General features: G+C 36.5%; 1 protein-coding gene across 2 annotated transcripts in view; it reads right to left on the bottom strand.

Annotated features, from left to right (window-relative positions):
- The window catches only part of BROX (BRO1 domain and CAAX motif containing), a 1,162,070-nt gene that overhangs the window by 360,208 nt on the left and 778,451 nt on the right, over positions 1 to 23,411 (bottom strand). For both annotated transcript variants that reach the window (XM_044057891.1, XM_044057898.1), the window contains exon 10: positions 89 to 170. In XM_044057891.1, the coding sequence (XP_043913826.1) occupies positions 89 to 170 (82 nt within the window). The remainder of the gene's footprint in view (positions 1 to 88; positions 171 to 23,411) is intronic.

Raw genomic sequence — 23,411 nt, 5'->3', positions numbered from 1 at the left:
TGCAACATTTTCTACAACAGAAAACTGTCAGTTCCACAAGGCTGTTTTTTCTATTATCATGTCACATAAATATAGCAAATATACTCACATTTTTCAGCTTCTTGTAAAGATCTGATTGCCTCTCCACATTTGTCAGCCGTCAGTAATACTTGCCCATGATAACAATATGCCTAAGAAAAGAATAATTATATCCTTTATGTAGCATTTAGTGGTTAAGAACACTAAGTAGTACATTCAGCATATTACTTGTAATGTGGAGTACTATGTCTTTACCAAAAGCATGCTGCAAAGGTTATTCCCTTTTTTCCTCTTGCCTGCTACATCTCAGCTACAGCAGTATATGGTCTACGGAAACAAATGAAACTACTACTGGTTACATTCTGGGCAATAACTTCACTTTCATTAAGTAATGTGCCACACAGGAGGGACAAAAAGAACCAAAAATGTTTTACATATATAAATCATATCAATACAGGGGAGTAGCTAGGCTATTTGCAGCCCGGGGCTAGACTCTCATTTAACACCCACTGACCTGAACAGCAAAAAAAAAAAAAAAAAAAAATTGGCGCAAATCCAAATATCTAGAATCCACACTTATGCACTTACGCTACATTATATGAAGTGTTTGGCTGGGATGGTGTCTGGAATTTAAGGTGAGTGTTTTTGTAAGTTATGCGTGTGGGTTAGGGTAGGGAGGTGGAAGTATGAGTGTGAGTGTTGGATGTGTGTGTGTGTGTGTGTGTGTGTGTGTGTGTGTGTGTGTGTGTGTGTGTGTGTGTGTGTGAGGGACTGTAGAATGTCTGGGCGGGTTTGTTTTTTTTTCTGTTTGTGCGATCTCGGAGTTGGTATATATAAGTAGGGGGGTGGGGGGCGTAGCCCCCCACATGGGGGTGCAGGGGTGCTTGCCCCCCTGCTTACATGTAATGTAGGCTTGTGTAGTTTGTGTGGTGTGGGTAGAATGGTGTGTGTGTTGTGTGGTGTATGGTGTGTGTATGTTCGTGATTGTGTGTTTCATGCTTTTGGGTTTTGGGATTGTGAGTCATTCGCCTTTATAATTTCGAGATACTGAAATTCGATATTTCAGTATTTCAGGATTAGAAAGGGGAACCCTGACTACACATAATCACCTCTTTCTATCATCTTACAGGTATCTATTAACTCCCTAACCTACAACTACTCCAGCACTCCTACTTCTCCTACATTAACTCTATTCTCCCTTTTATATTCCAGTTACATAACTGTACATACTTTTGGTTTGTTAGAATTTCTATGCATATAGTTTGTTAGAGGGCCTATGTTTACTGAAATGTAAATTGCCATTGTTATGGAAGACGCTATTGTGCAACAAAAGAGTTGCTAAACATGGAATGCAAAGACTGAATATTTTTAATGTCTATGTCTGAACATAAAGCCTCCGTTCTATGTACATAAACATCTCACATTCAACTGCTACTTTACTTTTTCACTGCCTTTTCTGACATCCATATAAAACACATGGTAAATGAAAATGAACACTCCTTATACAGGTATTAGCTTATAACATCAATTTACTAGTTCAGAATTTGTCACAATCTACATCTATTTGCAGGTACATTCCAAATGCCAGCAGCAGTAAACACATTACACTACAATAGCTTGCCTACTGTGCTACATACAAAAAGTAGTACTTTGTGGCATATATAAGCAGTGAGGGCAGGCATTCAGAGGTGTGCATTGCTGATATTGTGCAATTCCACTGGGATGTTGTTGTTTTATGAGTCATCATGACCCCAAAGACAACTTACTTAGGCAAGTACACGAATGAAGACTTATTGAGAGAGTGTGCTGCCAATATGAAGTTCCCACACTAATATATTGCCTTTGTAAAATATTAAATCAGTGCTGTCATAGATAACCTAGGCTAAACCAACCTATTCAGTGCAACCTACAGCCTGCTAACTGGTTGTCTACCCTGCTGTCATTTCTTAAGTATGAGGGTTGGGAGGGTGGCCTAATGGTTAAGGTGTTTGCCTTACAAACTCAAGGTGCAGGGTTTGAGTCTCTCAAGGGATAACTGACTAGACTTAAAATGGCTCTGAAGGGCAGTTAGCTTAGTACTAATCTATGAACCTATGATACCACTTAAGCATCTGAAATTAAATGTCAAGAAAAAAAAAGACGACTCTAATGTCTCAACATTAAATTCAGGTTTGAGAGTTCACATTTCCAGCCAGTAAAAAATATGCAAGGTATTTTATCACACAAACAGAACCATCTTTGAAAACTGGATCTGGACTGAACCAGACACATGGCTGCAAATTTTCAAATCTATGTTATTAATAAGCAATTGAGCATGGAATTCTATGAAAGTCCTTTCCTCCATGGGAAGACAATTTTTGGTATTTTTATTCAGAATTCACTGTCTCCCCTCCCTGTGGTACACCATGATATGTACAAGTAGTGTTCAACAAGTCATCACAGGAAAAAATCTACAGTGCAAATTGCAACCAGGAAGAAACCAATTCAAAAGGAAAATAACTGACACAGAGTAAAGGCTGCAAAACAAGTATACAATATTTTTTCAACCAAACCATTCTCAGAAAATCCTTAAGGAAATCACATTCATCCATTCAACTACTAATAAATAAAACAGCCTTGATGAATTAAGAATTCATCTCTTCCCCCTCATAAAACAGCATAGCACTGAATGAAAGCACATCAACTAATAGATAAAAAACAGCCTTGATGAATAAAGAACTCATATCACCCCCACCCATTAAACAGCTAACACACATTGAAAGTTTAATGGAAAAAATAATAAACTAGTTGATAAAAACAGCCTTGATGAAGTAAGAACTCATATCTATCCACCTCATAAAACAGCCAACAAAGTCCCTATCTGCCCTATACAGTAACAGCAAATACATAATAATAACCAGCATTGTCAGCAATGGCAGGAGGATACCCCACAAAATGTTGACTATGCCAAGCATTCATTATAAATCAGACACTTCTCATTGGAAACAGGTACAAATATCAGTACTGTTAATTTGAGTCCTTAACAGAATAAGACACTGTGAAATAATACACATTTTACTGAAATGTATTATAATTCCAGTTATTGTCATTATTTATTAAGTGTAATTCACTACCTGTTTCTCCAAAAAAAAAGTTAATTTGAATTTGGCAAATCCAAACTGAGGTAATGCATTACATTTTAATTTGATAAAACAGTCCACTACCAGTCCTGTCCTGATCACTACACTACAGCTATCCAGATTCTGGTCTAGACTTACTTATAAGCAAGTAAGAAACAATAAATGGATAGGTTCCATTCAGGAACACTTAACAAATCAGTACTATGTTAACTTAAGTCATTGACAGAATAAGAGAATGCAAATCAATATCCATTTTTCTGAAGTAATGAACAAGTCTGTATTACAATTAATTTATTTCTAATCATCACTGTCATTTATATATATATATATATATATATATATATATATATATATATATATATATATATATATATATATATATATACATACATACATTTTAAATGTAATTCGTTACCTGTTTCTCCAAATTAAGGTTTTTGTGTAAACAGGACATTAAATCAATAAGCCAAACTATTGCAACTACGCATTTGATTTTCATTACATTTTACTTGACACATCCAGCAGTCCAGTCAGTCTACTACACCTCTCAAATATCCAGATTTTTGCAGAATGTCCAGATTTTGCTTTATTTTCCATCTGTTTCTCATAAAATTTGTGGATTTCAGGCAAAACATTGGTGACTAAAGCCACTGAATAATGGCAGACATGTCCTATCCTTCAGAAAACGCATGCTAACACAAAACTTGCTATTCTAGCAGCTTTGTAAGTTTATAACAGTGATATTTAAAATCTGCCCCATTATGGGCCTTTGTTCTCCCATTATTTTAAGCTTTGCCCATATTTCCTAAACTAAGACGTTGAGAGGTACATAAAAAACATGATAGTTTTTAAAAAGTGTTTATTATACAAACACACTTCACTGTCTCTGCTTATACACACGTTTAAATATGCACGGTGCAATAAGTGGGACACCTGAATCTGACAACCACAATGTCCACAGGCAAGTGTTTTAGTAAAACACAGAAATAACAGATGAATGGAAGCATCAATGAGACTGTTACCTTCCTGTCTTACAAAGATAAAAGGCCTACAAGCTCAAGAAGTCCACTAACTTTAAGGTGATTGGCAGAAACCTTACAAGGAAGCAGGCAGGAATGAAAGGCAGATAGTAAAATAGTAAAAAGGAGCCAGAACAGTACTGCCAGATCACTATGACAAAATGCATTGCAAATCTACTTACTTAAGACTTGGTTACTTTTTCTTCCCTTTGTCCACTCCAAAGTAAATGAAAGTAAGCTGCTGTTCCTCTCTTCCACCAAGCAGACCCCCAGCAGTTTGGTACAAAAAAATTGTAAACCAAGCAATGTTCAAAGTTCTAATAATCAAAATCAAGTCCCACACTGCTGCAACATGTATCCAGAAAAATGTAGTACAAAGGAAGGCCAAACCACATTGGTGACCTGTGTACCACAGACAGAAAAGGGAGGTGTGCCAATCACAGGTCAAACAGGTGCAAGACTCATGAAAAGAATCACTTCATTGTCAGTATGTAGCTGTGTTCCAGTAAGCAAATTATTTGGCACACTACTCATACACTACTGTAACAGGGTGATAAAAATGAAAGTAGCAATGCAGAGTAAAAAATCAAGGTTGTGCCCCTAGCAATGGCGTAAAGGAAAGCAAAATGGCCATGTGTATCAGACTATGACCCTAAAGTGTCATGAATATATAGTAGGGGGAAGTGATGTCATTTAAGTCACACCCCACCTACTGAAACCAAAGCAGGAAAAAACACTTATGCCAGTAAAAGTTAAAAACCATAAACAAAATACCCTATAGTCTATAGCATTTCATCACAAAGCTACTACTTAAAAGTTTAGTAAAGGCAAATGATCTATTTTCTTGTAGTATCACAGCTTTTATACTACACTGTTATTTACATTTAACTACCTTACTCCATCACAGTATTTTAACACTGGTGCAGTTGTAACTAGCTTCTTCAAAATTTCAAAACTCCTTTCCTGTTAAGAGTTCCATCCATGGGATACAGCTTGCTCTGTTAGAGGCATAGTTATCTCAGACATTTTACAAACTTCACAGAACACTGTATCATCCCTAAACATTTGTAATTTCTGTTTACCTTCTAACTTTGGAATTTGTACAATTGCTCTAACTTCTTTTCTGTACCAAGCTTCAGTCCATCTGACACCAGAGTATGACCCATGTAATTCATAATCACTCTTATTTAAAATCTGATCTTATATTTAACTTTAAATTATGGTGTTGTAATCTTTTTAGAAGCTTGTCCTGCTCTTCTCGTGTCTGACTCCACAGTAACAGATCATCATGTTTACACTAGCTATGTATCAAGCCTTCAAGTACGTCTACCACAGGCCACTGAAATCTCACTGGAAACCTTTGGGGCTGATGAAATACCAAATTAAAATCTATGAGACTGTATCTTTATAATGGTATATTCAATGTGCGCAATTTATTAATGTTTGGCAGGTGCAGGAACAAAATGCATACAGAATGCAACCAGCATATTACGGGCTTTTTATGCACACATTCAAAAATACTTTTCTAAATGCATATTTCTGTCTTCAGAATTATAATTACCTTTCAAATAATCCATACACATACATGGCTTCTCTTAACAGTCTTTCAGATCTCCAGCATTTAACAGGATGACTTTGGATATCTATCGTCTCTTTGGGACCATTTCTGCTGCACTAAAGTTCTTGGAAATGCAACTAGAGAAGCTTTCTTCTACAACTCTTGTTCTCACAGTCTCTTGTTTTCTTGCAAAGGCAAAATCTGTGATGCTTCTGGTTGCTCTCAGCCTTTGGGCTTTGACATATCTGATTTATATAAATATTGGCAAAGTTCACATATAAAGGTTGGACAGCGCAGTGGTAGTATTGTTGCCTCACAGCAAGAGGTTCTCTGGTTCAGTTCTCAGCTGGCGTGCCTTCTGTGCGGAGTCTGCATGTCCTCCCTGCATTTCTCCCCAGGCCTCCACTGAAAATTGGCTTCATTCCAAGTCAGACTTTCCCAGTTAACAAATGTTAAATAAAGAAAAGAAAAATAAAGCTTTCTGTCTTCCCAAAGAACAGCAAAGGTCTTGGTTCAGTTAAAAGGAACTTTGTATTCATATTGTGAGAATCCAGTGGCTTTTGTGTTCTTACCTTGTCTCTAGACAGCAAATCTGATATTCTTCAGCAGTTTCTACAACACCAATAATTCTGCTTTTGCTGATTTCTTGCCAGAATTTCTTTTTCTCTGTACTGATTTTCAGGCATCACTAACATAGGTCATTTTCTGTTTAGCCTTCAGCCAATTAAAGGTTGAACTAGTAAGCGAATACTTTTACTCTCCAAAATTACAAAAATGACAGTCCTCATGGTTTTGCAATACATCCTTCTCAAGACATTCTTCACCATTTGGATCAATCTCTCCACTTACCCATTAGGCAGTAGATACTGCAAACTGGATACCTTGTGCCTTAATTTCCACTTATGTAACTTTTCTGAATTCCTGACTTTTGTACTGTGGATGATTATAAGATATAGAGAATATACTTTAATACACTAATCACACTTGTGTGTCTATTAACTTGATTTCAGGAGACCTGAAATAATACCTTAACATACACTTCAAAGAAGCCATGTATCTCATAACAAATACAGGCCTGGTATGCTCCAGGGATAACATGAAAAGGATATGTTAAGATAGTTTCCTTTGGACTACTGCTATAGTGTGCACTGTATATATCACAATTCTCTATTACGTGTTCTCAGTCAACATTCTTGGTCAATATATCCAATTTGTTGCTCTTTCATTGCACTTTACTATTCACAGCTGTCATTCATGTATCCTCACAATCATGTCTTACTGCTTAACTGGGGATTATTATTTATCAGCTTTGAACATTAAGCTCTAGACACAACTAATGTTATCTACAAAAGAAAAACAAGGCCAGATTACATCACAACTAGTTTTTTTTCAGGCCATGCTCTCATTTCAACTTCTTAAAGTAACTCAATTTCTAAGTCACTTTCAGTGCACCTCTAGAATGCTTTCACATTTTCTTCCATTACAGGTAACACAAATGATCTCTGGTTCTCCTAACAATTTTTGCGCTTAACTGGTGAATATACTCTAATCTACATATTTGCTGTGTGTAGCTCTGTCCCTGCTCTTTATTCACTTTTAGATCATACTTCTTTCTGTACAGTAAGTAACACAATGCAATCTCAGAGGTACCTTATGCAATAACTTTTTTAAATTATGCTTCACAAGAGTTTGTAGTCTATTTCCACCTGAACTTCATCGTATAAATATCTGTGGAATTTCTCACACTGATACATCACTGCCAACAGTTTAATTTCTATTTGAACATATATATTTTGTGAATCTGTAAATTCACTTGACCCAAAAGCAAATGATCTATTTTCTTGTAAGACCACAGCTCTGTTGCTTACATTTAGCTACCTTACTCCATCACAGTATTTTAAAACTGGTGCAGTTGTAAGTAGCTTCTTCAAAATTTCAAAACCCTTTTCCATTCAAAGTTCCATCCATGGGATAAAGCTTGACCTCTTAGTGGCATAGTTACCCCAAACATTATAAAAACTTCACAAAATACCATATTATCCCTACACATTTGAAAGGTCTGTTTGCCTTCTGACTTTGGAATTTGTACAATTGCCCTAACCTTTTTTCTGTACCAAGCTTCAGTCCATCTGACACCAGAATATGACCCATGTAATTCACAATGGGTCTATATTACCTTATCAAAAAGCCTAGTCAGCGAATGCCCATTTGCCAACCAATAAACAGCAAACTCTCACGTCTTCGAACAGCCACTTCAGCAAATTGTTTCCTAGGGGAAAAAACTGCTTGGCCATCATCAGAAATTTGCCTTTTTCCCCAGTGTAGTGCAATCTTGAAGTTGGTATATTTAGTTAGGGGGCACCCCTCCCACCACTTTGAAGGGTTTGAAATATTGTCTTGTTTTTGGTTGGCCAACCGATGTTTTCCCCTAGGAAAACATTTGCTGAAGTGGCTGTTTGAAGACATGAGAATTTGCTGTTTAATGGTTGGCAAACAGGTGTTCGCTGACTAGGTTTTTCAATAAGGTAATACAGACCCATTCACAATCACTCTTATTTTACATCTGTTCTTATTTAACTTTAAATTATGGTGTTGTAATCTTTTTAGCAGTTTGTCATGCTCTTCTTGAGTCTGACTCCACAATAACAGATTATCAATTATGTTTACAATACTTATATATCTAGCCTTCAGCTACAGCTATAACAGGCTAATGAAAACTCACTGGAAACCTTTGGGACTGATGAAATACCAAATTAAAGTCTACTGGATTGTATCTTCACAATGGCATATTCAATGTTCACTACTTATAGCCTTCTTCATTGAGCTTTATCTGCTATAATTCCTGATGTGCATCTAGTATTGAAAAGAACTTAGGATTTGGCACTGCTGATATAATTTTTGCCACTGTAGGCAATAGGTGCTCCTCTGTTTAAATCACTCTATCAAGATCTGGCAGATTAACACTAATGCAAATAGTGTCTTTCTTTACCATGATAACCATACTATTCACTCATTCTATTGGCCCTAACTGCTTAATTCTCTTCCTCAGAGCAATTATTTTCCTTATAATAGCCTTCACTTGGATGGCTTCATATTTATTTTCATATGATACTCTCTTGACAAAATTCCCATGCCTGTAAATAAATCAGCATAACTGTGAAGGATATAACTGCTATGGTTATGTCCAGTATTCAATATGTCTCTGCAATTGTATGAATGGATGACTGTGGCACCATAGGGTACAATATTATACAACATAGACAATATGGATTTCTTTTACTGCTGTCACCTACTCACAAACAAAATGACAAACATTAGCCTTCAGCTACAGCTATAACATAAACATTCCACCAGTAATATAGATTTTTTAGATGTTAGAATAGAAAGGGATGTGATCGGGAAAGTTACCACGTCACTGTTCAAGAAAGAATGTTGGCGTAACAATTTACTTCATTATAGTAGTATGCATCCAAGACACACTTTTGACAACATACTTAAAGGTCAAGTGTGTAGGATTTCCAGGATATGCAGTGATGATAACAAATTTAATGAGGACGTGGAATGCTTCCAACAGAATCTAATACGTAGAGGGTATAAATCTGATAGGACTAGCTCCCTAATAGATCACAGTAAAATGAAGAGGAAGAATACAGCTAAACCACGGATGAATAGAAGGATGCATGAAGGGGTAAAGAAAAATAATAAAAATAAAACATTTACCAAGGGAAATGATAGTGAGTGCATTAAAATGGTCCTCACTTATAGCAGTGACGTGGGTAACATTTGTGATATCATTAAACGACACTGGCAAATACTGTATACTGACCCAGAGCTTAAGACACAAATAGGGAATGCTCCGAAATTTATTTTTAGGAGGAATAAGAATCTAAAGGATATATTATGTAAGGAACCCAGTAATAAGAGAAATATTAAGATTAATAGTAAAGGTACCTTCCCATGTTATCAATGTAAGGCTTGTCACTTCATATTGCAATCTCAAATATTCGTACATCCCAGGACAAATAAACAATATGTTTTTGAAGGATATGCTGATTGTAAAACTAAGAATTTGGTATATATAGCTGTATGTCAAGGATGTGAAACTTACTATGTGGGGAAAACCAATAATATGTTTAAGACCAGAATTTACAAACATTTATCAGATATTAGACTTGGTAATGAGCGTAATGCTTTGGCATTACATGTGAAAGATAACCCTACGCATTCATTTCTATTTATGGTGATACAGGTTGTGATTCCAAACACTAGGGGGGGCAATTTGGTAAATGAAACTGAATGTGCTGAAACCAGGTGGATAGTGCGATTAGGAGCAGATAGGTCTCCTGGTATTAATGGGTATATACATTTAAAACCCATCCTAAAGAAAAGGAGGGCTTTTTATTGAAATGTGATAGGCTGATATTTATTTTAAATATGTGAGGTTTTATACTGTGTGTTATCTGATGAAGGGCATATGGCCTGAAAGCGCTCATCTGTGGAAATAAAGTTTTATGGTACTTTTATCGACGTGGTTGCCCTCTGTTTGCTTGTTTTTGGATATTCGTGGATCTGTTACGTACAGAGGACTTTGGTGCAAGAGACTGTTTTTTCTTAGCTTTGTGAATACTAAATTTTGAAGCGTCACAGGAAAGGGTTACTGGTTTATTAACATCACAGTATCTTAATGTAGGTGTTGTGGCAATTTTCTGCTTAAGGTCCTCAAATGTTTTCTGGTGCTGTTCCAACCAAGACCATGTAACATTTTTGCACGTCAGCTCTCTCAAAGGTGCAGTCAACTCACTGAAGTCTGGTATAAATTTGCCTAAAGAATTGGCCATACCAAGAAAATGCTGTAGAGCTTGAACATTATCTGCTGCTGGCATCTCAAGAATGGCTGCTTGTTTGGATGGGTCTGGTTGCAACCCAGTACTAATAAATAAATGACCTACATATGAAACTTTTGGTAGTCTGAATTTGCACTTCAGAGGATTGAGCTTTATTTCACTTCATGTGCTCTGTCTAGAACTCTCTTAAGGGTTCTGTCATGCTCTGCTTCACCACTGCCTCCAACCAATAAATCATCTACTATTATGGCACAAGGGTAACCTGAAAAAATGTCCTCCATTGCACTCTGAAAGACTTCACTTGCAGAATTTATTCCAAATGGCATCCTTAGGAATCTATATCTGCCAAACAGGGTAATGAAAGCAGTCAGTGATGAGGATTTGCAATCAAGAATCACTTGCCAAAATGAACTTTTTGCATCTAAGACAGAAAAAACAGCGGCATTCGGTATTAGGGCTGCGACTTCTTCGACTGTATGTATTGGATGATGCAGCCTCCTTAATGCTTTGTTCAAATCTCTTGGGTCAATACATATTCTGATTTTGTTTGAGCCTTTTTTGTGGACTGCTACCATGGACAACACCCATTCAGTTGATTCTGTAACTAGACAAATTACACCTTGCTGCACCATTTATCCAACTGAGCTTTAACTCTATCCTGCATAGCTATCAGCCTCTTCTTGGTGGTCTGACCACTGGACTGACCTCTTTGTCTAATTTCATAGAATACACAACTGGAAGTTTACCCAACTTGTCATCAAAAACATCAGCATACTCTGAGAAAATAGCTTCAGTAAAACTGGAACTAGGAGATGTGCTTATATGATGAACTTTGATAAAAGAAAGCAGATTCATTCTCAAACTGTCTCTGAGACCCAAAAATGACTGCACAGGTCTTTGGACTACATAGAACAACAAGCTGTAACCGTTCCTAGCCAAATGACATGATAGTACTACTGAGCCTTTGCTTTGAATTTCTTCACCTCCATAAGCAACGTTTCACACAACAAGCCACACTGAGCTGTTCGTTAGCTCTCACTTTAGCAAAAGTATCTGCTAACATAACATACACTTTGAACCAGTGTCTACTTTGAGCTCGGTGGATTTACCATTGACCTGGACAGTACAAAACACTTCATTTTTTGTCACCAAATTCACTGCATCAACCTTTTCACCAACTATGGGTACATCTACTAGTAGAAAGTAGAGTTGCAGTCTACTTGATCAGTTTGCTTTTTTGAGTGGCCTTTCTTTATAACTGTGTGAGGTTTACTTGATTTGCAAAACTTCTGAAAATGATTCAATTTTTTACACTTGTGGCATTGCTGACCAAATGCTAAGCATCTCTCTCTTTCAGACTCATGACTGACACCACAATTGTGACAATTAACAATAAAGCTGAATTTGGGTTTTGCTGACTCACCCTTGCACTGCACTGAGCATGCTCCTTTCTTAGAACTTGCTGGAATACTACGTGGTTTCCCTTATGAACCAGTAGGGACTGTGGCTGCCATGTGCATAGGCCTGCTTCTGTTTGCCTAGCGTTGCACACTATCTACATTTGCCCTGGGGCCTGCTGAAACCATACTCTTCTCACTTGCAAGCATACTTTTGAACCTTTTTGTAACTTCATGGATTTCACAAATCTCTATAGCTTTGCTCAATGTTAAATCACTGTCACAAAGCAAAATCTTTCTCACCGCAGCACTATTAAAACCAAGCACAAGCCTGTCCTTTATCAACTCATCTTTTATGTCACCAAACTGACACGTTAGATTTGTTCCTCAGGTCAGTTATGTAAGCAGAAAAGTTTCCCCTGGTTTCTGATCTGCTGTGTAAAACAAATGCCTCTCTAATGTAATATTTGTCTGGGGGTTAGACATTTCCCTGAATTTGTGCTTCAAACACTCGTGGTCTTCCCTTGATTCAGCCTGTACAACAATGTGATGTTTTTTCACTTTCTTCTTCATATACTGCTGGTGCATACACAAATGAACGCTCTTTTTCAATGGCCTCTGACCCAGCTAGGTTTAATAAAATGAAACCCTAGTGTGGGCATCTTTGTCAGAATAAGCTGCTTGTATAAAAATATCGTACTCTTGCTAAAATATTCTCTAATTCTCTGCAATATTCTGATTAAATACAAGTGGTGAAGGCTTTTGAAATCCATCTTCCATATTAGCACATACCAGTGAAGGGTTTTGCAAATATGCACAAACATATGCACATACACATATGCCAGAAATATATGCCCAATAGCACAACAAGCCTCTGAATAACTGAACTTTGCGAAATAAGTCTCTCAGGCACTGTAATACTCTTGAAATCACTGTACTGTAAGAAATCACCTCTTATCAGCATAAGAAAAATTTCGAATAATGGCACTTTGTGAATAAACAGTACACAGCATACTGAAACTTCTCCAAACTTGTGGTACTTTGCTAAATAACTCTTTACAGTGCAAGAAACACTCTGTAATGGCAACACTTTGCAAATAGACACATCCAGCATAAGAAACTTTTCAACATGGCTGTACTTCAACTGCACTTTATGAAACCATTTCACTTTGCACGCAAACGAACTCTTCAGAATAAATGCACAGTAATAAGCACACACTGTAAGCATTTTTACACACTTTGAGATACTTTGAATAACTCTAGTTATGCCTTGAATACAATACGAAATAGTAGTTATGCCAAAACATAGCACTTTACCAAAAAACATGCAGTCGCCTTGCTTTACTTATGCTTAATGTGCCCTTTTTTGCCCTTATTATATTCATTTTGCTCATTTAATCTCTTTTCATGCCCACTGCACATTTCTTCTGCTCTTTTTACTCTAAATGTGCCTGGTTTGCTTTAAGCATACTCGTTTTGCTTTTCCAAAGTAATTTCTGACACTTTATGTGCTTTTCTGACAATCATTTTATCAAATGTCTTAATCTTAAACATTTTGTTTAATCAATAAACCTTGTATTCCTCTCGATTGTTTAATAATGTGGTTAGTGCCTTTGCAATGCTCCGTTTTACCTTTTTTATAAAATAAACTATTTGTGCTAGTTTTCATTACCTTTGGTTCTTTTCTGGCTCTTTTCATGCTCCTTTCTCTTAGTTTACTTCACTGTTATCTCTGCACCTCGTAGCTCTGTATATCAGTCTCTGGAATCCTGCTTCTGACATCATGTCGCTCATCAAGTCAGGATACAATAGACACGACTTTGTGGGTTCTGTTCAAGTAGCTTTATTATGTACAAACACATCAGGATTGAGGCTTAATAACTTTACTTAGATAAACTTATAAACAAACGAGCTATTACACTCATACATGCTCACTCTATGGCTGCAATCTCAAAATGGCACTGAAGTTAGCACGTGCTGACTATTTATATGCATGTTCAGTCCTTAAAACGCTTCTTAAAGATACAGCACACATGCTCTATTCTACAACTATGTTTTACGAACTTTCAGAGCTATAACATCTTCTCAGAACATTGCTAGTATGCCCTGAAAAATGTAACCAAACATCCAATCTAACACCCAACTCAACTATTTTGTTACATTCCCCAATAATTGCAGAATCTAAACAATAAAGATACCATGAGGTTAACCATTCCAAAGTGCAACATCTTACATTTTGAGGATCTTAACTCAATATTATCTAACTTGAGCCCATTTGTATGGACCATCCCAGTATTTCTGGTAGACCATTGATCTATTACTGAAGCAACACAATCTGCAAGTTTCAAATCATCAGTGAACCTACAGAGCCAATAGCCACCCAGCACCTAATCATAAATACATAAAACAGGAAAGTCCCCAATACAGAAACCTAGAGAACACCTCTCTTTACATACTAGTCCTGAGGAAAAAAACCCTGGATATATATATTTTAGGTGTCATTACCAATTAGCAATTCTTTACCCATCAAACTGAAAAATTTCCAAAATCATGGTGCTTTATTGTCATTATTTTAGTACTATAAGGCAATGCATCAAAGATTTTGGCAAGAACTAAATACATCAACTAAAATGCATAAATACTGAACCACCTCAGAATATAGAATAATCAAATTTGTTTTACTGAATCTACTCCTACAAAAAAAAACATGCTGGTATAAATCTGAATAATTTGCATTAAGGTCCTCATCCACCAAGGGCATTAAACCCCCTCAAAGAATGTTCTCACCAAGCTAGCAAGGCTTATGGGCCTAATATTTCTAACTATATAATTATTTCTTTATCAACTGAAATTGTATTTGTGGATTTGCATTGTTTAGGAACAATCCCCTACTGTAAGGTTCCAAAAAAACAAACAAAAAAAAATAATGAATCATGCAGCTCAATATATTTAGTCTCTCATTTCTTCAGCTCAGTAATTATAAGCATCTAAAGTCTCTGCAGAACCATAAGCCCTTGTAATGACCAAATGGTGAATAAATAGAAAGTTCTTTTTAAAATCACAATAACTACTGAACTTCACCATCACTAACACTATTTTGCCTTTCTCCTCTTCAAGAAAAGTAAAAGAAGACTTGTTCTCTAGTGACATTCAGAAATGGGCACCGTGAACTTTTTGTAGCTTCCTGGCTGTTCTTCTTGAAGTGAGGATCAAATCCACTTTCTGGATCTAAAGCTTCAAGTTTTATGTTAAACTCCTTGCAGTAAAACAATTAATCCTGGTGGTTGCAGCAAGACCATTTTACACTAAAATGAAACATATGCACCTCCAAACACAAACAATCTTGACAATAAACACATTTCTTTAATTCTACAAATATTTCTTCTATATTGAAAACACATATTCTCAGTTATGACAGCATGTAACACACTTTGATGCTTGTCAGGCTATTCAGTAAATAACAGCAATGTAGGGAATGAGTTTCTAGCTGCCATGAGATATGCACCCAGAGCAAACATCTAGCAGAAAAATGCATTATGTGACAGGTAAATTCCTTGTGGAAAGTCATTAATATTAAAAGAAACATACTCATACTTTACAGCTGTCAAAACTACAAAAAAAAAAAAAAAAAAAGAGTTTAAAACATCCATATTCGAGACTATTAATTTTATATAGAATCCAGAGATCATGGGACATATCTAATTTAAATATGACGACAGAGGAAAAAAGACCTCTAGTAGTTGCATACCAGCAACGTTTTATCCCTAGCAGTTCCACCACATACCTTTACATGAGCCAATACATCTACAATTATACCAACAATACACTGTTAATGAAGGCAGCCACTGTAACTAGAGTCCAATAAGGATCATAAGGGGAACACTTTCCTGAGCTATACTGTTAAACAGTGGTTTTAGATTTAGGTTTTGCAGATTTTCCATAAATGGAAACATTCAAAGACACTGGGAGGATTGAAGTTCAGGAATATTCTGGGGGGTTTACTTGGGGAAAATAAAGAGTTCTCATAAAAAAAAAAAATCAATAGGCATTTGAGCTTTGTATTTTCTAAATGCGGTTTTGTGTAAATAGTGCAAACAGTTTACAGATTTTGGACTTAATGAGATCAAAAGGTTAGCCATTTTAATACCTTTATTAAATTATCACTTAAGACACAGGCAAACGTACATTAGCAGAAGACAACAAACCATATTAACATTTTTAATTTTAAATACGTTATATACTACATATTTCTTTCTTTATAACTATCTTCAGTCCAACATTATATATTTTGCTCAATTTGTGCCTTCCCTTAAACCTCACTCCTCATGAAGAGTATTGTGCTTGCATTGTTTCCGCAACTTCAACTTATTTCTATGGAATTTGATCCTTCCCTTTTCTAAAGATTCATCTTCCATTTATTTTTTCTCTTTTATAATATTCAATACTTAAAATATGGTTTGTTTAGATTTTGATTTCCATTTTCTAGTAATTGCTTTTAAGGTAGCTAACAGAATTAAACTTAACAGGGCCTCACTATGTCTACGCAATTCAGATCTTGCGTCCAAGTGCAAAAGAATCATTCCCCTACTTACAGCTATTTGCCACCAAATTTTTCTGACCGAGTACTCTGTAGGGAAATGTTAAAATCTGCCAACTCACTATACTCTCAAAGCATATGTTCCCAGTTACTTTTTTCTTCACTAACACACCACCAACATTCACTATCTACCTTGGGAAAATCTTTAATATCTGCTTGGGGTAAAAAAAATACCTATGTAACAATTGCAAGCAAAAATCCTAAAACTTCTGGATTTTGTTGCACATTTAGGAGCCATGCACATGTCCTTGCACTCTTCACTTAAAGTGCTTTTCTAGTTTCTCTTCCCAATCTTTTCTAACCTCCTCTGATTGAGTCTTATAATTATTGTGAAATATTTTACATGACCTACTTATTATCCCTTTTTTTATCAGCAGCTTCTGTTCTATATTCAACTAAAACCTCTACCAGAGCAGGTCTATGACTTAGGATCCCCATATCCCGTTCTCTTTGCCTAAACCCTTTGCAGGAAAGGCATTCTTTAGCCTGCAGTCCAAGCATCTTCTTACCCTCATCCCAAGCCATTACATTTTACTCTCTAGTTATTTTCTCCCAGTACCTTGGTTCTATTGCTAGTTTTCTTCAGTAAATTCCAGAACCTTTTGCCACTTTTCTCTACACCTACTTGCAGTCATCCCTACTGGCAAAATCTTCTTTCTCCATGCTCTTGTTGGTTTAGTTATCAGAATACTTTCTGCTACTTTATTATTATAATATTTTGTATGGCTATTACTATTCTCCTTAATGATCTGCATTCAAAATCCCAGTCTCTTCTTATTTCTTGAACTCCCCTCCCCCCACTTCATTATCCCTTCTGCTTTTGTTTATACTTACCTTGAAATCAGGTACTCCTAAACCACAATGTTCTATTGGTAGGAGCAACTTACCCCACTTAACTCTTGCCGCCTTCTTTTTCAGATAAATTCCTTCAAATCTTTATTTATTGTCCAAGACTTCTCCTCTGGTTGATAAAAAATATGCCTGACACGTATATAAAACTAAAGGAACTAAACATATTTTCACTGCTTGCATCTTACTATCCATATCAATAAGGAACAGCTTCCAGTTTCTCAGTTTTTGTGTTATCTTTTGTTTAATCTTTTCCTACATATCCTGAGCTGCCATAACAGAAGCCTTTTTTAAAGCCATGATCCTAAATACGTCATCTTATTGCAGCCAACTTCTCTTGATTGTATTTCTGAGTCCCTTATTTTCTTTTGCCAGTGGCTCTAAATATGGAACAATTTACGAAGGGGAAAGAAAACAGTCCTGCCTGGTTCCTCTGCTCAAACACAACTTATCAGAGAGGAACCTCCCCACTTCAGTTCTTGCCTCCAATCCTTCATATAGCCTCCTAATCCGATCCTTCATATAGCCTCTTAATTAAATGTATTATTGTATCAGTAAATGCAAATGCTTCCACTGCCCTACACATCATATCCCAGCTTACTCTGTCAAACTCTTTCTCTGCATTAAGACCCACCAACAACAGTGGCATTTTCTTACATTATTCTTCCCAGCATTATTATATTAACATTGTCAAATGTTTATCTTCCCTCAATAAAACCACAACGATCCATACTTTTTGCAAACACATTTGCTGTTCTTTTAGCTAGTACAGACAAACACTTTATAATTGTGGTTTAAAATTGAAATGGGTCTATATCAAGCTGTGCCTGGATGGTGCTTCTCCTCCTTGTAAAGTAATGTTAAACAAAATCTTCCAGATCTTTACCACCTTCTTCCATCCTAACTTCTAAACATCCACAGGAATGTCATCTGTTCCTGAAGGCTTTCCTGTAGATTGATTACACATCACCATTTTTTTACGTCTTCTCCTATCTTAGCTATTAGCTTTTGAGCCTCATCTACCTGTAACCTTGGCATAATTCAGTCTCCCATAAATATTTCCATTTGTGCTCTTGATTTCTAAATTTTTCTGCTTTATACGCATTTTCAGAAAACTTCCAAAATATTTCTAAAATGTCTAACAGGATCTCTGGTTATTTTTATTTTTATACGCTCCACAGGTTTGGTGACAATCCTTTTGTATGACTTTCTGTTTTAATGAAAATCCTCAAACAAAAAACTAAATGCATTTTCAGAACACCCCTTCCCTTTTAACGGCTAACAAATGCCAAAAAAGATATGTGCATCTTCAAAAAGTGAAGTTTAACCCTCCAGATAGGAGCAACTGCCCCAAATCGACAGCTGCACCCACAGGCATCACCTAATCTAAAATTAAGGTTACCTGTGCTAAAGCCCATGTTACAGCCTGTGTTCTCATTTACACTGACTGGTGTCTATTCTTTTCTTATCTAAGGTTAGCCATGTTTGATGGAGAAAGAATTATAACAATGGTTGGTTGGAAATATTAGTGTAAGAAGAAAATATAGTAGACTAATATGGAATTATCATTATATGGTCTTAAAGCAAGGGTAATTGTGCACAAAGTAGGACATAATACCATGGAAATGAAGACTGTTTTATATTTAAAAAGGTTAGCCAGTTGTTGAGTGATGGAAGAAAGAGTGAAGCAATTAGCAATTATACCAAATAAAGTAGTTAATCAAGAAAGATAGTTTGTATTTAATATTCTGAGGAAATTAATAGGTATGTGGCTACAGTAGTTATATAAGCTGGATATACACAGAAGAACATATAACTAAGTGACACAAGAAAGAGTGAAGTTACTGGTGATACATAAAGTACAAGTGTAAGTGTGTGTGTGTGTGTGTGTGTGTGTGTGTGTGTGTGTGTGTGTGTGTGTGTGTGTGTGTGTGTCTACTTGTGCATAAATATAATCTTGGGATTATTTGCCTTGGTTGAAATACCAAATATCAAAAGAAAGGACATCAACCACAAAAGGCTGACAATGCAAATTTCGACAGTCAGCTGTGCATGTGAGAAGAAAATTCTCGCTGCATGCAAGAGAAAAAAAAATGTGTGTGAGGGGGGGGGGGCAAGGCCCCCTGCTTATTATATATACTAACACCAAGACTGCACAATCCCCAGGGAATGGAAACATTCCCCCATCCATGGATTGATGATCTAGCACATCTGTCGACCATCTGCAGCTGTCAACCAAAAGGGTGCATTTCATTTTGTCAAACTTGTAGCACCCTCCTAATACTGCACTACAATGTCAGCAATTCAGTCACCCGGAGTGGGAATAGAAACTGCAGCCTTCTGGTTTCCAGCACCAAAAATGAGTGTGCTGTCTGTTACACCGCTGACATTACTTTATAAAGTAATCATACACTGACAGAAGAACATGTAAACTTTTGGGTCATGGGATTTTTAAAGTGTTAGCAATGTGCATCAAAGATTAGGCCTGTCCAGGGGATTCTAGGACATCTTCCTCTCCAAATGAATTTCCAGAAGATTATTCTAAATGTATGCCAGACATAAAAAATCATGATGACATTATTTTATATTTGACAGGTTTATTTTACAGAAAAGTAAGACATTAAAAAATAAAAAGACAGGTTGTTAACTAGGTCTGAGATCTCCTTACAGATGTCAAGAACCTGATTCTCTACAGAACTAACAACATTTTTTGAGTATGTCCAGTCTAAAACATTCAGGGACTCTTATGCACTTACTTACAGCTTGGGATTGCTGTGATTTCTTTTAGATTAAGTGCTTTAGTTTTGGTGAAATTAATTTTACAGAAAATTATTTTCTCACCTTATTAGCTAAAGAAACAAAATTTTCAAGGATACATACATAAATGCATACATATATACATGTATTTCAAGCATGGACATTAATGATTTTCTAGTCTGCCAGTATAGCAGAACACTTGTTCACATAACAAGTGTCAAGGATATTCTTAAAAAATATCTAAACTAGAACTTGCTTTAATGTAATTTGTTAGTCTGTTCCGTTCATCAGCTGCTCTCTCAGAGAACCAATTAGTACACTTCTCATTCCTACAGACACTTCTATAAACATTTTTGATAACCACAAACATTCCCAGAGGTAATGGTCTCTAAATGCCCTATATACCTGAGTAAGATCCCCTCTTAGATATCTATAAAAGACACTTTACAAGTTCAGATATTTTAGTTTTTCATAATAATTTAAATGTTCACATCCATGGATGCCCTTGGTATATTTCCTCTGTGCTCTTTCCAGTTTACTCATGCTTGTTTTCTTATAAGGTTTCCATATTGTTATTCTATACTCAAGTTTGGTTCTAATGTAACTAGCAAACACTGACTTCATCATTTCTGATTTCCTAGACTTTATAAATCTTTTTATACAACCTATAGTTCTACAATTATCATTAACCAATGGTTGATATGATTAGAAAAAGTCAAAGCAGGACCTACCCATATATACCCAGATCCTTAAATGAATCTACATTTTCAATCACTTTGTGCTCTTTAAATATTCACCTTTCAGTTTATGTCTCCCTAATCTCACATGTTTAGTTTTTAATGTATTTATCAGCATATTATTATCCTGTGCCCAAATGGTCAATTTAGTCAAGTTCTTTTGCAAACACTCCTTATCTGTAACATATGTAATCAGTTTACCCAATTTCAGGTCATCTGCATATAGACTATAGAACACCTCAGATGAAAACATTAGGTCTGAAAGATACAATTTAAATAAATAAGGGTCTAGGACAGTGCCCTGTGGTACACCCTAACTGTAGCCCAGAGTTTCACCTGTCCAACTGCTGTATGATACTTGTCATGTCATATTTGTAAGGCATGCAGCTACCCATCTTATCAGAGTACATCAATACCTAGTTGTTCTAGTTTATGGATCAGTGTTTTGTGTATGACCCTGTCAAATGCTGAAGTTAAATCTATATAAATTACATCACAGCACAACTTTTCATTCATAGCAGTTATTATATCGTTATAGAACATCAAGTTACAGGTAGTAACAGATGTATATTCAACATATGCATACTGATATATGGTTTCAAGTCCCAACCTATCCAATTCTGACAATAACTTATACAATATAACATTTTTCAATATTTTTCTACAACATGAAATTAGAATTAAGGGTCTATATGAATCTGGCTTTGTACTACTCCCCTTTCCCTTAAAGACAGTTTTAATAAGCACATCTCCAATATTGAGGAATTTCCCCATAGTTATATAACCTAGTAAATAACAGATATAATGGTACTGTAAGTTCTTGCTGAATTCCATCTACTCCCTGTCTTTTGTTTGAATCCAGATTGCACAGTTCTTTTTCAATATAATCTAATTTGATTCCAGTATCTGAGGTTACCTGGATGTCAAAGGACAGCTTACCACCCCTCTTTGTGCAGCCAACCTGTTTTGCATAAGATTTTGTAAATATATCTATAATCTGCTATGTCTGAGAATAAATTTTAGAATCGACACATTTTATCAATTTGTATGTTTTTATTCCTTCCATATCTTATGTATCTACAAAAAGGTTTCCTATTATGATCAATATCTTTATACAAATTTTCTTCAAATTGTTCTTGATCTTGTCTCACGCTATGCTTGATTTAATGTCCAGCTTGTTTATTTCAGTTTTCAAAGGTGTAGTTAGACCTCTCATATCCAGTTCTATCTATCCCAATATGTGCATTCAAGCCACCCATTATCAACACCAATTCATGTTGTCCTGTTTTATCTAGTAGGTCCTGCAAATGCTGTCTAAATGCACTCTTTTCCTCACTATTACAACTCTGCTGTGGGAAATAGGCTGAGATTATGAATATTGCCCTATCATTAGACTGGAGTCTGATTGCCATGAGTCTGTCATCAATTCTGATGATATCCCTCACTGTCTTCTGAAGCCTATCTCTCAACACAGTTCATACACCATTTCTAGCCTGTCCCCATCCTGAGAAGTAGAGTCTGGAACCCAAGTCAAGTGGCTTTGCTGCACTGCCCTTCCATCGTGTCTCTTGGATACAGAGGGTGTCCAGCTTCCTCCATATCATCATGTCATCCACTTCCAAGCTGCTTCCTTTCAGTGAATCTACATTAAGCATAGCAATTCTCAGTTCATGTTTGGCAGGTTGGTTGGTTTTGCATCCAGCTCTCACTCAATGGAGCTATCTAAGGTAACCTAGGCTGGGCAACTTAGACACCAGCCAGACAGCAGCTTATTAATCCAGGGCTGCTGGGCTTTATGGAGGGCACACATTGGCCAACAGGGGCACATATACCCCTCCCACTGTTAGCAAGGGTCCCTGGCGCAGGTCAGAGTAGGCCCGGTCCTCAACCCACTTATCACCAGTAACTACCCATGCCTATTTTGGCAAAATTAGTCTACATGACCAAATCACTTACAGCCATATTTTACACCATCGAGTGGCTAGCTCTGCCACAGCATGCAGTCTGTGATCTGTGTTCTCCTATCTTGAGGATACTGCGCACCACAGTAGATGCCCAAAGCAGTTGGTCTGTACAACCCTTCCCCCTATACCGTACCAAGTAGAGTCTGTGTTGCTTCCCACAGCTCCATTCATTGGTGACTCTGAGAAGGAAACACTCAGCATGTTTTTCGAACAAGGGAGAAGAAACCCCATAGAGACACAGGGAGAACATACAAACTTCAAACAGGCACTGGTCAGAGGTCAGGATTGAACCTTTTACCTTGTGCATGGGAGGCAAAGACTTTAACCCTTATGCCAAAGTTTCTCATGATCGTCATTAGGCACATTAATTTTACCCTACTGATGATGTGTTGTTGAAATAGTAATCCTGCTCAGTACAAGAGGATCAGACATTTGGTGCATGTGCTTGGCTGAAGAGCCAATGGTGCGAAGCTACCATTTGTGGAATTATAACTGAATGCCTTTAAGTCAGAATCCCGCCTAAATATAACAATACCACAGTGCCGCAGATCT

Source organism: Protopterus annectens, chromosome 1.part2 (assembly GCF_019279795.1).
Source record: "Protopterus annectens isolate FY-2018-M chromosome 1.part2, PAN1.0, whole genome shotgun sequence".
NCBI lineage: Eukaryota > Metazoa > Chordata > Ceratodontiformes > Protopteridae > Protopterus > Protopterus annectens.
This window is presented reverse-complemented; position numbering and strand designations above follow the sequence as displayed.